General features: G+C 43.7%; 1 protein-coding gene across 1 annotated transcript in view; it reads left to right on the top strand.

Annotated features, from left to right (window-relative positions):
- cpne2 (copine II) overlaps nucleotides 1-12,500 on the top strand; it is a 60,633-nt gene that overhangs the window by 7,462 nt on the left and 40,671 nt on the right. The window contains exons 3-8 of the mRNA XM_054733367.2: nucleotides 4,749-4,928; nucleotides 5,071-5,145; nucleotides 6,780-6,851; nucleotides 7,335-7,418; nucleotides 7,525-7,614; nucleotides 7,706-7,804. Coding sequence (XP_054589342.1) covers nucleotides 4,749-4,928; nucleotides 5,071-5,145; nucleotides 6,780-6,851; nucleotides 7,335-7,418; nucleotides 7,525-7,614; nucleotides 7,706-7,804 — 600 coding nt within the window. The remainder of the gene's footprint in view (nucleotides 1-4,748; nucleotides 4,929-5,070; nucleotides 5,146-6,779; nucleotides 6,852-7,334; nucleotides 7,419-7,524; nucleotides 7,615-7,705; nucleotides 7,805-12,500) is intronic.

Genomic DNA, 12,500 nt, shown 5'->3' with positions numbered 1-12,500 from the left:
TGGTCAAATATGTGATTTATTTTATTTTATTTTTTACTTATTTTTTACAGCTCTTTTAATTGTTTTCCTGTGGTTGCCATGGTGAATCAATATATCTGAGCTCTTCAGTTTCAGCTCAACATGAAGATGCTTATTGATTGAACTCATTCTGGAAGTCAGCTCTGGATGACTTCCTGGTTTTATGTATATTTTTGCGTTGATTTATCTCCAGGTCACCGGCTGCTTCACCTTTTCCTGGTTTAAACAGAACTATACTAATTTTGTTTCCTCTTGCGTTCGGGTCCCCCTTCACCTGTTGAGGAGGACAACGTGTCTTTTTTTTAAACGTCTCTGCAGCAACCAGCAGATTCAGAATACAGATGTTAAAATTTGAACTCTGAACACTCTGAGTTGTGCAAATAGTCCATGCTGTGAGGGCCTGGTGTATTTTTTACGATGTTTGAAATAAAAAATATAAACCCAAACGGCAAGTGGAAGATGCAGATGGAGACGAAGGTTTTGTCTCTGTGTAGGCTGCAGCTTCAAGGCTTTTCTGCAGCTAACAGCTGGTCAACAGGTCAGTCTGGTTTCTGTTTATGCATGCATGTGTGTGTGTGCGTGTGAGTTTGTGTGTGTGTGTGTGTGTGCGTGTGTAGGCGAGTGCCTCGGGTTGCAGCAAGCTATCGGTCAGCAGGGCATGTGGCTCTGATGTGAAATTGCCAACGGTTACCACGGCAACGGCGATGGAAACAAAAAGCTCAGTGCTCCTGTAGTGAGGGCGCGATTGAGGAGGCGAAGCGAGGCCTGCGCCTTTTCTTGGATTTCATCCACGGCTCGAGCTTCTCTCACTTCCCTCCTGTTAGCTTTGTTTTCTCCCTCCTCCTCCCCCTCCTCATCTCTCCCGGAGCCTTTCCCCGTTCCCGTCGCCTCTCCGTGTCTCCCTCTGTCTCAGTTCCCCTTCTGTCTCGAGGGATGGAGGCATAAGGAACAGCTGGGTGAATCTGGGGGAATGGGTGGAGTGAAGGGTTGATGAGTAGGGCAAGAGGAAGAATGAAGAAAGACAGAAGGCATAAAAGACTGACGAGTGATTTGGTGGAACGTTATGGCTTCACAGAAACATACATCTCAGTTATGTAAATGACCTAGCACCCAGTTAGCAGTCTGCACAGGCAATTTTCTAAATCCTGTGAATTTTTCCTCCTTTCAGCTCCAAATCCTAATGCTAATCTGCACACGTGTTATGAGCACAGATATAAGCTTGTCACAGTACAAGTGAGAAGTCGCATGCAGTGGGATGTTCTCTCAGTGGGGTTTAAAGTCACACATTCACCAGACTGCAAAGAGCACCCTTATGGAGCCTTGAATCATTGTTGGCTGCATCTATTTATGCAAGTTTTCTAAACCCCTCTGTCCTGTGTGATGCAGATAAAAATGATGATTGTAATTAGTGTGCCTCGCCGCTTGTCCTGTCTCCTTGTTCCTGCTTTTAGTTCAGCGGCTGGAAAAAGGAATCCCTTTAAGACTGATCGTTATTTCAGACGCATCTAAATGTCGGCGACTGACACCAAACTGGGTTTGTCCACCAGAGAGCTCGGTGCTAATCCGGGCCACACTTCAGGGACATGATGCATCTTGCATTTCCACCTTAAGAATCCAGCAACCGCCTTATCTGCTGTGACACATTCCAGTTTGCACCGACTCGAAGCTCAAGTACAGTTATATGTTTTATTTACTTACTTTTATATGAAAATGTAACAATTAAAATTTTGCATGAAGGAAAAATAACAGCAAACAATGTTGTTTAAATTTTCTTTTATTTATTTAAGAAAATGGCAGCTATAAAATATGAAATGGTTCAAACTCTTCAAATTTCTACATTTCCAGCAGCTTTAAAGAGCAAGACACCCCTAAACCAACAATTTTTTTTCTGATAAACTATATAAATGCATGTCTAATCGTGCTGCAGACACGTGTAGTCAATAGTTTTGCACTTTAGTGCATTTTAGTTAAAATTTAAATTTTCTGCCTGAAACTGTCAGTGTTGTGCCGTTGTCAGGTAAAAACTCTTCACTGCATTTGAATTTAAATCTGCCACCGCTATTGGCTAAGAGGTATGCTATGATGTAAACTGGTACATTATGATGTCACAATGTCGTGAGTGTGTGTATTTGTTAGTGGCGCCACCCACTCGGTCTGCTAGGCAACAGCATTTGTTGCATTTTTCAAACATGAAGTGGGAGTGAAGTACGCTTCTTGTAAGGGGTGACTTGCTCTTTAAGGCTGAACACACAATCATTTCACTCAGCACCAATTATAAACACAAAATAGTCCCATTCCTTCCCTCTGGGTCTGTTGGGGCCCTGGTGTATTTTTAAACTCGGCCCTCTTGCTCTCATTGTTGTCACAGCATTGTTTGTGCTCCGGAGCACAATCCCTCTGTCTGAATCTGTTTACGTGACCCGTTTCGCTTGTTCTTTTCTTGTCGCATCCATGTGATAGTAAACATGGGCAGATGAAAGCGAGATCCGAAAGAGGATGAAGCCCTGTGAGGGTCTGATTCATTTCCATAGCCCAGTGAGCCAGGTTCAAATCCTCTGTGACACAAATGTAAGACGCACTCTCCAGCCTGCTGGGCTGCAGCCACGTCCCGGTAATTTCCGTGTTTAAGCCGTGAAGTGCAGCCGCTCTCCTCTGCTCTCTCTCTCCACGTGTCAGACGCGAGAATCAGAGCTGGAAGCGCTGAAGTTGAAACCTCTCCTCCTTCTGAAGTGCATCTTCAGCCTCCCTACTCACGTCCGTGCTCTGCAGCTTTCAGCAGAATTTTTCAGAAAAGGAAGACAAAACACACAAACGTGGACGTGTGATGGCGTACAAATAGAACGAAGAGACGTCACGAAGACGGCAGCTGGATCTGAGAAAACAGCTGGTAATAAAAATGGATGCAGCTCGGAACAGAAAAGTGTATGGATCATTAGCAAGAGAACATTTAATGGAGAAACGCCTCGGATCTGCTCTGCAGATGTTAAAGCTCAGCATGAGGAGCTAAAACTTTCTTCAGATGCAATCACTAAATACATGAAGATGAAGATGTTGAGTCATTTGTTTTCTGTCAAATGTTATTTAGGAGCATGTACGGGGGCGACGGTGGCACAGGAGTTAAGTGCTCGCCCCGTGATCTGAAGGTTGCAGGTTCGAGCCCCGCTCAGTCTGTTGCTGTCGTCATGTCCTTAGGCAAGACACCAAACCCCCCTTGCCTGCTGGTGGTGGTCGGAGGGGCCGGTGGTGCCCCACGGCAGCTGTGGCTACAGTGTAGCTCATCACCACCAGGGTGTGAATGTGTGTGTATGACTGGTTGTGTTGTAAAGCGCCTTGGGGGGTTCCAGGACTCTAGGAGGCGCTATATCAAATACAGGCCATTTACGCTGGTATTTCATCACTGTAGCTGCAGAGCAGTGGTCAGATCTCTAGACCAGGAGTGCCCAAATGTTTCAAGACGAGGTCCAAAATCATTTAGTTAAAGTTCTCCCGGATCACAGAAATAGGATGTTTTCATCTAAAGATGCAGAAATCATTTTGTGGTTGTTGTTTTTTAGTTGTTCTGCTCAAAAAAGCCCAAAATGAACATGTTAGTCGAAATCAACGGTCTGCAGGAGAGACAAAACAAATGCAAGTGGGGGCCTAAAGAATAACTCAGAGGGCTGCAGATGGCCCCCAGGCTGAACTTTAGATGTGCATTTCTAAAGGCGCTGACTGGGGTTGCTTCCTGCCCACCTGAAAACAAAACGTCAGCTGGATGAGTGAGATGGTCTGCTGTCAGATCAAAACCACTAACAAGGACCAAACGTTGGCTCTGAAACATCTCCAGAGTCCACCGAGTGAAAGACCTGGTAGTTGGATTCTGGTCCTCTTGTTTGTGTGCGGGTGTTTGGGTTAGGGTCTAAACTCGACGCTCCTGTCGGAGTGACATCATCAACAGCTGATAACCAGATGTCATGATGAGGTCATCTTTGGATTCCAGACTGGATCAATGAGCTCTCTTCGGGTTGGAGGAGAGTCTGCCTCCAGTGAACGAGTCGAAGCGTCTTGTCCTTGAGGAACAACAGGAGGGACCCGTGCTTCATCTGGAGTTTCCAGAGTGCAGCTCTGGTCTGGCCTGGTGAAGAAGGAGCTCAAGGTCTGTCGGTGTCCAAGTCATGAGGTTAACGAGATACAAGTGTGAATCTGCCCTCGTGCAGATGCCATTTACACAGCTGTCGGTGCAGATCCTTCAGAACGTTCTCCATTCAGAAGTGGTGACAGGCTAAACACGCGCTGACCTCATCTAATCCGGGAGTCAGCTAGAGAGTAACGCGGCCAGAGAAAGCTAATCATCCACGCACCTCGTTTAGACGAGTCACGGCAAACAACACGACTCTCTCGCTTCCTCTCAGAGACGCCTACTCATCCGGTGTCTGTCTGGGGCTTTCTGTACTTATCCTAAAAATGTCAAAGTGCGACGGCGGTTTAGGACCTCGAAAATAAAAGAGAAAAGGTTCCTTTTGTGTTCCATCAACATCGAAATGTTGAGTTTTTGACAAAAAGGGCCAAAAAGGCTAATCTGCAGCGTGTGTTAATAATAAGTTACTTTTACAAACTTCTGCTGTTTTAGGAGCACGAGGAACGTATTTTACTGTGAAGGATTGCAGGAAGTTTCTACAGACTAAATCGTCACAGTTTGACATTTGATCATGCTTTTTAAAAAGTCTTGTTTCGTATTTCCTGTTCTTCAGCTGGGACGTACAGAAACGGCGGTGAACAACCTGAACCCGGTGTTCGGGGTGAAGTTTCATGTGGATTATCACTTTGAAGAGATTCAGAAGCTTCGGTTCGCCATGTTCGACGAAGACAAGTGCGCCACGCAGCTCTACGAGCACGACTTCCTGGGAGAATTCATCTGTACTCTGGGCGTGGTACTGATGCTTTACTTCTATTCAGTTAGATCTGGACTCAAAAAATAAAGTAACCAAGTCAGAATAGAAGGAGCTTTTTAGAAATAGAATATATTCTCATTTAGTTTTTTTTATTGATGCATGATTTGTTTTATTCTGTTAGATCGTGTCCAATAAGAAGCTCCACAGACCGCTGATTTTAGCCAATGGGAAGCCAGCTGGTAAAGGATCCATCACGGTAAAAATCTAAAAATATCTGTTATTCCAGAATAGATTTATGATTTTTGACTAATTTCTTTGTTCCAGATGTAAATAAACAAACTCTGCATGATAAAGTTGAAATGTGGAGAAGCACTCAACATTTGGATGTTTGCTTTTGGGGCTAGTTAATGTCAGGATAGCTACTTAGTACCTTAGCACTAGAAACATGACAGCTCTGATTTTACTGTGTATGGTCTACAATGTGATGTCATCATTTGTGTTTTTCTTCTTCTTAGACAGTTGCTAATTAGTTTTAGTTTAGTTTTAATGACCTTATCAGATTTGTTTTGCTGCAGTTTAAAGAGCAAGTCACCCCCTACCAGATTCTTACTCAACTCCCACTTCCTGTTTGAAAAATGCAACAAATGCTGTTGCCTAGCAGACCGAGAGGGCGGAGCTGCTAACAAATACACACACACACACACACACACACACACACACACACACACACACACACACACACACACGCACACGCACACGCACACACACACACACACACACACACACACACACACACACACAGGCTCACAACGACATTGTGACATCATATGGTACCAGCTAACGTTCTAGGGTACCTCTTAGCCAATAGTGATGGCAGATTTAAATTAAAATGCAGTGCGGAGTTTTTACCTGACAACGGCACAACACTGACAGTTTTAGGCAGAAAATGAAATTTTGAACAAAAATCCATTAAAGTGCAAAACTATTGACACGTGTCTGCAGCATGATTAGACACACATTTACATAGTTTACCAGGAAAAAAGTTGATGAGTGTCCAATTGTGCTGTAGACAAATGTAGTCAATAATTCGGCACTTTAGTGCATCTCAGTTAAAATTTAAATATTCTGCCTAAAACTGTCACCGATGCACCGTCGTCAGGTAAAAACTCTGCACTGCATTTGAATTTAAATCTGCCATCGCTATTGGCTAAGAGGTACACTATGATGTTAGATGGTACATTATGATGTCACAATGTCGTGAGTGTGTGTATTTGTTAGAGGCTCCGCCCTCTCGGTCTGCTAGGCAACAGCATTTGTTGCATTTTTCAAACAGGAAGTGGGAGTTGAGTAAGAATCTGGCAGGGGGGTGACTTGCTCTTTAAATGTAAACACCAAAAAATAAAAAAATACCCTAAACACTCACAGTTGCAAGAAAAAGTTCCCAGAATGCAGCTCGCTGAACCGGAACAGTTCTGTAAAGATCAACGGTCAAGAATTGGTCCTGACCGTTGATCTGATCCACAACTGCAACAATAAATGTTTGGTTGAAGTCATTGCTACCAAAGGAGGTTTAACCAGTTCTTAAATCCAAGAATTCACAAACATTTTCCACATGCACTGTGAATGTTTACCTGGAAACTTATAATAGCAGACTGTGATTATCGGTTTGACTTAAATGAAGATCAGATCACATTTTATGACCAATTTGTGCAGAAATTCATACAATTCACACCCTTTTCCTTGCAACTGTGGTCTAATAAACACTGTAGCTGTTGGTCATACGGAGGAAGCTGCTGCTGTGCCGCTCAGTGAGGATGTTCTGCTGCGTTTGTTTACCGTTGTTTATTTAAATGTTCTGCCTGTAACTGATGTTCTGTTCTGTAACTTTAGATAACAGCACAGGAGCTGTCTGACAACAGAATCATCACTCTGACCCTGAGTGGGCGGAAACTGGATAAGAAGGTGGGCAGCTAGGTTCACACGTGCACAGAAACTCATGATGCAAATGCAAAAACACGTTCGCACAAAGTAATGCACAAGGATCTGGACACAAGGGGAGCCCACACAGACAACGTTTTACTGTCAATGTTCAGCAATCTCATCTGCACAGGATTCCTTCAAAAGTGAGAAAAACCTCAAACTGGAAGAGTCTGAAACGGAGGACCAAATTTATATTAATTCTATTTCTTCTGTCGAATAATTAAACCAAAGAAGCAGCAGTTTTGAAGAGAAGCTACTAAGGAGAGAGCCGGGTTGTTTTCAGCTCATGCTGGCGAGGAACTGCTGTGCAACATCCTGCTAAACACCAAGAGAAGAGTCAACAGCAGGAGCTGCGAGCGTCTTTTATTCCAGGCTTTTCGTTTACATGACCAGAACAACGCAGCAGGAGCTGTGGGAGTTCTGTGGGAAATGAAGCTAACCTTTATAAACATTTTCATTGTGCAGGACTTTTTTGGTAAATCCGATCCGTACCTGGAATTCCACAAACAGGGAGATGATGGTAAATGGATGCTGGTGCACAGGACGGAGGTGAGCACCTTCATCACCAGCTGAGATAGCTGCTGCCGTAAACTGGAGTTCAGGCTGTTCTCCTGTGATCGTGATAAATCAGCTGTTTCTGTCGCTGTGACTTCAGGTCATCAAGAACACATTAGATCCAGTCTGGAAACCTTTCACTGTGCCTCTCATTTCACTCTGCAACGGAGACATAGAGAGAAACATTAAGGTTTGTCTTCATCGTGCACTCTCTCGTCCGACTCACTCGAACAACCTCTAACACCCTGGAACTTACGAGTCAAACTTCTGCTCGCCGACAGGTGCTGTGCTATGATTATGATAACGACGGAGGCCACGACTTCATTGGAGAGTTTCAGACGACGGTCACCAAGATGAGCGAAGCACAGAACTCCGTGGAGGTAAAACATCGCATCAACGTGTGCTTGAACTCACCAGGGTCTGTTCAGTCAGACGGACCAATCAGGTTGAAAACAGCAGCAGCCTGGGGCACGTCCTGTGCAGAGGTCAGAATATTTCAGCTGTATTAGCATCGTGATGTGGAACAAACGGTGGTTCGAAATATTACCAGTACTGCAGCTTTTAGAAAGTTGCTCAGAGGCAAAAAGCCACGACCTGATCAGACTAGCTGTTAGCTCCTCAGTCATGTCACACTCTCTAGATCTGATATTTATTTTCTCAGAACTTGTTTTATCAGTGGTTTATTATTTATTTCAGTAAGTGCGAAGATACCTATTCCAACTGATTTGATCCAGGGTTAGGGGTAGAGTTAAAAAAAACTGTTAGTTAGCCCAAAGAGACTTAATTCAATTCAGTTGGTCAATTGAATTCAATTGAATTGAATTGAGCGTTAAATTCCACTACCTCCGCTCCGCTCCGCTCCGCTCCGACACGAATGCCGGAGCAAAATCGATCCCGTTGTAGTCAATCAGAGCAATTCCACTACTGCGGCCATGCTTCAGCAGTGCGGCGCCGTGCGCCGCCCTCTGTTCCGGCGTCCGGCAAAAATAGAATCGATCCTATTTTCGCCGGACGCCGGAGCACCTCCGCAGTAAATGGACAGAAATCACAACCGCCCAACAGGAAAAGAAGCAAGCACAACTTCTGTTTTTCACAATAAATCGATAAACAAAAGGCGTTTTTTGTTTCATATGCACAGGTTTAACAACTTTTAACAACTATCAATGGCGGCTGAAGTTTAAATGCACAAAAGTAAGCCATAAATACAGATTATACTATCAAAGTAGTCACACTTTGTTGATCCAAACACTGCTGATCTCTCAACACAAATGATGGGCAGATTAAACAGTTCATTTCGATGCTTCTCCCACACAACGGGTGTTTGGATCTAACTTCCGCGTTCACTGCTCGGACTGTATCGCAAGATCTCGAAAATCCGGCGCATGCTTGTTTGCCCACCTCAGGTCTCCGCACCGGAGCGGAGCCGTTGTAGAGCGGGTACCAAGAAAAATTGAGTTCGGAAGCGAGCGGCTGCGGAAGGCGGGGGCGAAGTGGAGCGGAGCGGAGGTAGTGGAATTTGGGGGTTAAAGAGCAAGTCACCCCCTACCAGAGTCTTACTCCACTCACACTTCCTGTTTGAAAAATGCAACAAATGCTGTTGCCTAGCAGACCGAGAGGGCGGAGCCACTAACAAATACACACACACAGGCTCACAAAGACATTGTGACATCATATGGTACCAGCTAACGTTCTAGGGTGCCTCTTAGCCAATAGCGATGGCAGATTTAAATTCAAACGCAGTGCAGAGGTTTTACCTGACGACGGCACAACACTGACAGTTTTAGGCAGAAAATTAAAACTTTAACTAAAATGCACTAAAGTGCAAAACTATTGACGTCACGTGTCTGCAGCACGATCAGAAACGCATTTATATAGTTTATCATGAAAAATAAGTTGATTTGGGGGTGACTTGCTCTTTAAAAAACTTTGTTTTAGACAAACGTTCAAATTAAATCTGCAGACTGCAAGAAAAATCTCCTGGTCATGTTGCATTTTAGTTCTGTGTCCTTTAGAAATTTGAGCAATTATGAACTAAGAGTAGGACATATGCACTCAAGGAGAGACACAGGTGACAGAAAAGGCAACTGATTTTATTTCTCTGAGAGTAATTACCTGCCACAAATCTCCAGGTTTGGATGATCTTTGGTTTCCGCAGAGAAGCAACAGGTCAGTTTCTGAGAGATGTGAATGATTTAATAAGATTGATGAGCTTGGTGTTTATCCAGAATGATAAACTATGTATAATGAAGGCTTTAGCTTCTCTCAGGTGTGGTTTTAAACATCCAGGTGAACCAACAGACTGACAAATGGCCGAAAGTTACAATAAAAGCAGCAAATCTTTACATGAGACGAAGCCGAGGCCCGCTGTGCACCACGATGGTGAGCTGATGAAACGGTGATGATTGAAAGGACGTAGCTGAGAAGCTGTTGTTATGATTAGCATCACATTAATCAGCGCACCACCACAAAGCTGAGTTCTCTTTATTTATTTTGGATAAAATGACAAAAACCTTGATGGAGAATTTATTTTACTCAGTTTAAGGGTTAAAGGTGTGGGTCACTCGTTTAATCAACACATCTGGTGTGCAAGCCGTACTTTTAGGAACTTTTTTTGCTGGTTTCTTGTTTAAAATAATGAAGGAAAAAATGAATAGTTCATAATTAAATAATAATAAGGACACATAAAATCACCAGTCTCACCTGTAGAGTATGTAATGATTTAAATTACATGTTATTTAATAAGCCATAAGACGTAGGACTCTATAGGAAATATGAAATCAACCTTATGGATCTGTTGGGTTACTTTAACCAGAAGATTGGAACTTTTTATTGCAGGGATTAGATAACAGCTTCGTATTCACTCAGAGACAACAGAAGAGAGAGTCGAGTTTAAAAGTTTAAAGATTTATTACTAAACAAAATAAACTAGACTAACTTTAACACTAAATGTATGGTGTAACTAAGGTGGATGAGACGGAGAATGGTGTAGTGTGGAATGCTGTTCAGAACCAGCAAATCTGAAGAAGCGATTAGTTCTGATGGGACGTGAAGGTGATGTCTTCACGTTAAGCTTTGGTTAGGAGATTTATAAACACATGCAACGCCATTTCGCCGGTCTGCATACCCTTGGCGGAAGTCCCCGTTAGATCAGGAATGTCGAGGTCCAGCTGGACCTTTTCTGGAACCAAAGCCGGTAGGAAAAGCAGCGGTTGCCGACCAGACCAGTCTTTGAGATACTTCCGGGTCACGACGGTTTTGTTGGCATCTAGCAAGACCCAAACCTGGGTCTTGATGGTTCAGCTTTTATTCTGAAAGGAACCGTTGCAGCAGTTGGAACAGCAACAGATTTTATCCAGCTTGTCGTTGTTCTTTCAGTTGAAGAGGAAAGTTACGGATTGGCCACTCCGACAACTTCTCTAGAACGCTTTTAGCTGGAGTTAAAGACAACGTGGGCATAGTTTTATACTTCGGATGTTTTGGTTTACGGTCGAATGAAAAGATGACAGATTTACCAAACACCACCAAAACCACGCCTCCGTCAGATCTGTCAGATTCTGATTGGATCAGTAAAAGCAATGTGTCATGTCTTAACGCTACGTGAGATCAGTCCTAGTGGAAACATTTAAAGCAGTGGTTCCCAAACGTATTTAGCCGCGCACCCCCTTCTAATGTCCTGACCATGTTGACGCACCGCCCAGCCCCACATCAGGGCATGGCTCTCTCTCTCTCTCTCTCTCTCTCTCTCTCTCTCTCTCTCTCTCTCTATATATATATATATATATATATATACATATATATATATATATATATATATATATATATATATATATATATATATATATATATATATATCAGATGTCACGCTAAACCAGGGGTCGGCAACCTGTTCCCATCAAAGAGCCATTATTACCCGTTTCCCACAGTAAAGAAAACACTGCAGCAGCCGCGGCGTTGTGGGCGGGGCCTACCCTCAGACAGCAGAGCGCTGATCACAACAGGTGACAGCAGCCGGTACCGGTCGCTCGTGTACGTCAAAGCTATCTTTCATAAGACGATAATCAATAAAATGATTTATATAAAGTGGATCCAGAAGTTGTAGCCCGTCTCTGCCTACAATATTTTGATATTTTTCACCCTGTTGGTGGTTTTACTGAGCAGGTGCCACTTTTGTCATACGTTTCTTTTTAAAACATGTTTAGACTGTTCAGAATACAAATCCAGGCTCTGTCACGTTTGATTGTTGTAATTAAACTTTGTAGGTGGGGAAGGTCAGAAAAGGATCCGATCATTTTGTTTTCCCCTCAGTGCGCCTGGCTCTGGTGTTAATCAAGTTTAATTTGTAACAATTTTCACATGAAAACAAAACAGTTAAAAGCAGGGCTTGTGTTGACCGGACAGTTCCCGTATTTGGCCGTTTATTTTGACAGAGAAAGAATAGAAAGAATTACAGACGAACTGACACTTTATTCGTTACGCACATCGCAGATGTAGCTAAATCACTCAAGAAAAGATTTCCTTCTGAACATCTGAGCTGGACACCGCTCAGCGCAACTCACTGTCAGCGCGTACGTACGGTGCACAGTGAGCTGAAGATGTGGAGAGGGGCTTGGAGCACGTTGCAGAACCAGAGCGCACGCGGGAAGATTCCTCCGACTGAAGCGAGAGTTTTCCAAACCCGGTCTCTCAGAGAGACTTGTCACTTAGAAAATGTTCCCTGATGATGAAACTTTGGCTGAATTGTGCTTGTTCCTGTCTCCAATGTGGCGTCCGAGGAAAATCCCAGAATCTCACATCGTCGTCAGCTCAGGAAGCGCCTATGATTACGCACAAGCGTGACGCGTCAACCCGGTCACACAGTAGACCGGGTTGGACCTGTTCAGGTTTACGCAGACAATCTTTACATTTGGAATTAGCTTACAGATGTAAAATTAATTCAGTAAAATATAAAGCTTTTTATTTAAATATCCATTCATTATTTTACAAGCACAGAGAGCCGCATCAGATGGATGGACGAGCCGCATGTGGCTCCAGAGCCACGGGTTGCCGACCCCTGAGCTAGGGCATGTGCGGAGGACA

The sequence above is a fragment of the Nothobranchius furzeri genome, chromosome 4 (genome assembly GCF_043380555.1).
Source record: "Nothobranchius furzeri strain GRZ-AD chromosome 4, NfurGRZ-RIMD1, whole genome shotgun sequence".
Taxonomy (NCBI): domain Eukaryota; kingdom Metazoa; phylum Chordata; class Actinopteri; order Cyprinodontiformes; family Nothobranchiidae; genus Nothobranchius; species Nothobranchius furzeri.
This window is presented reverse-complemented; position numbering and strand designations above follow the sequence as displayed.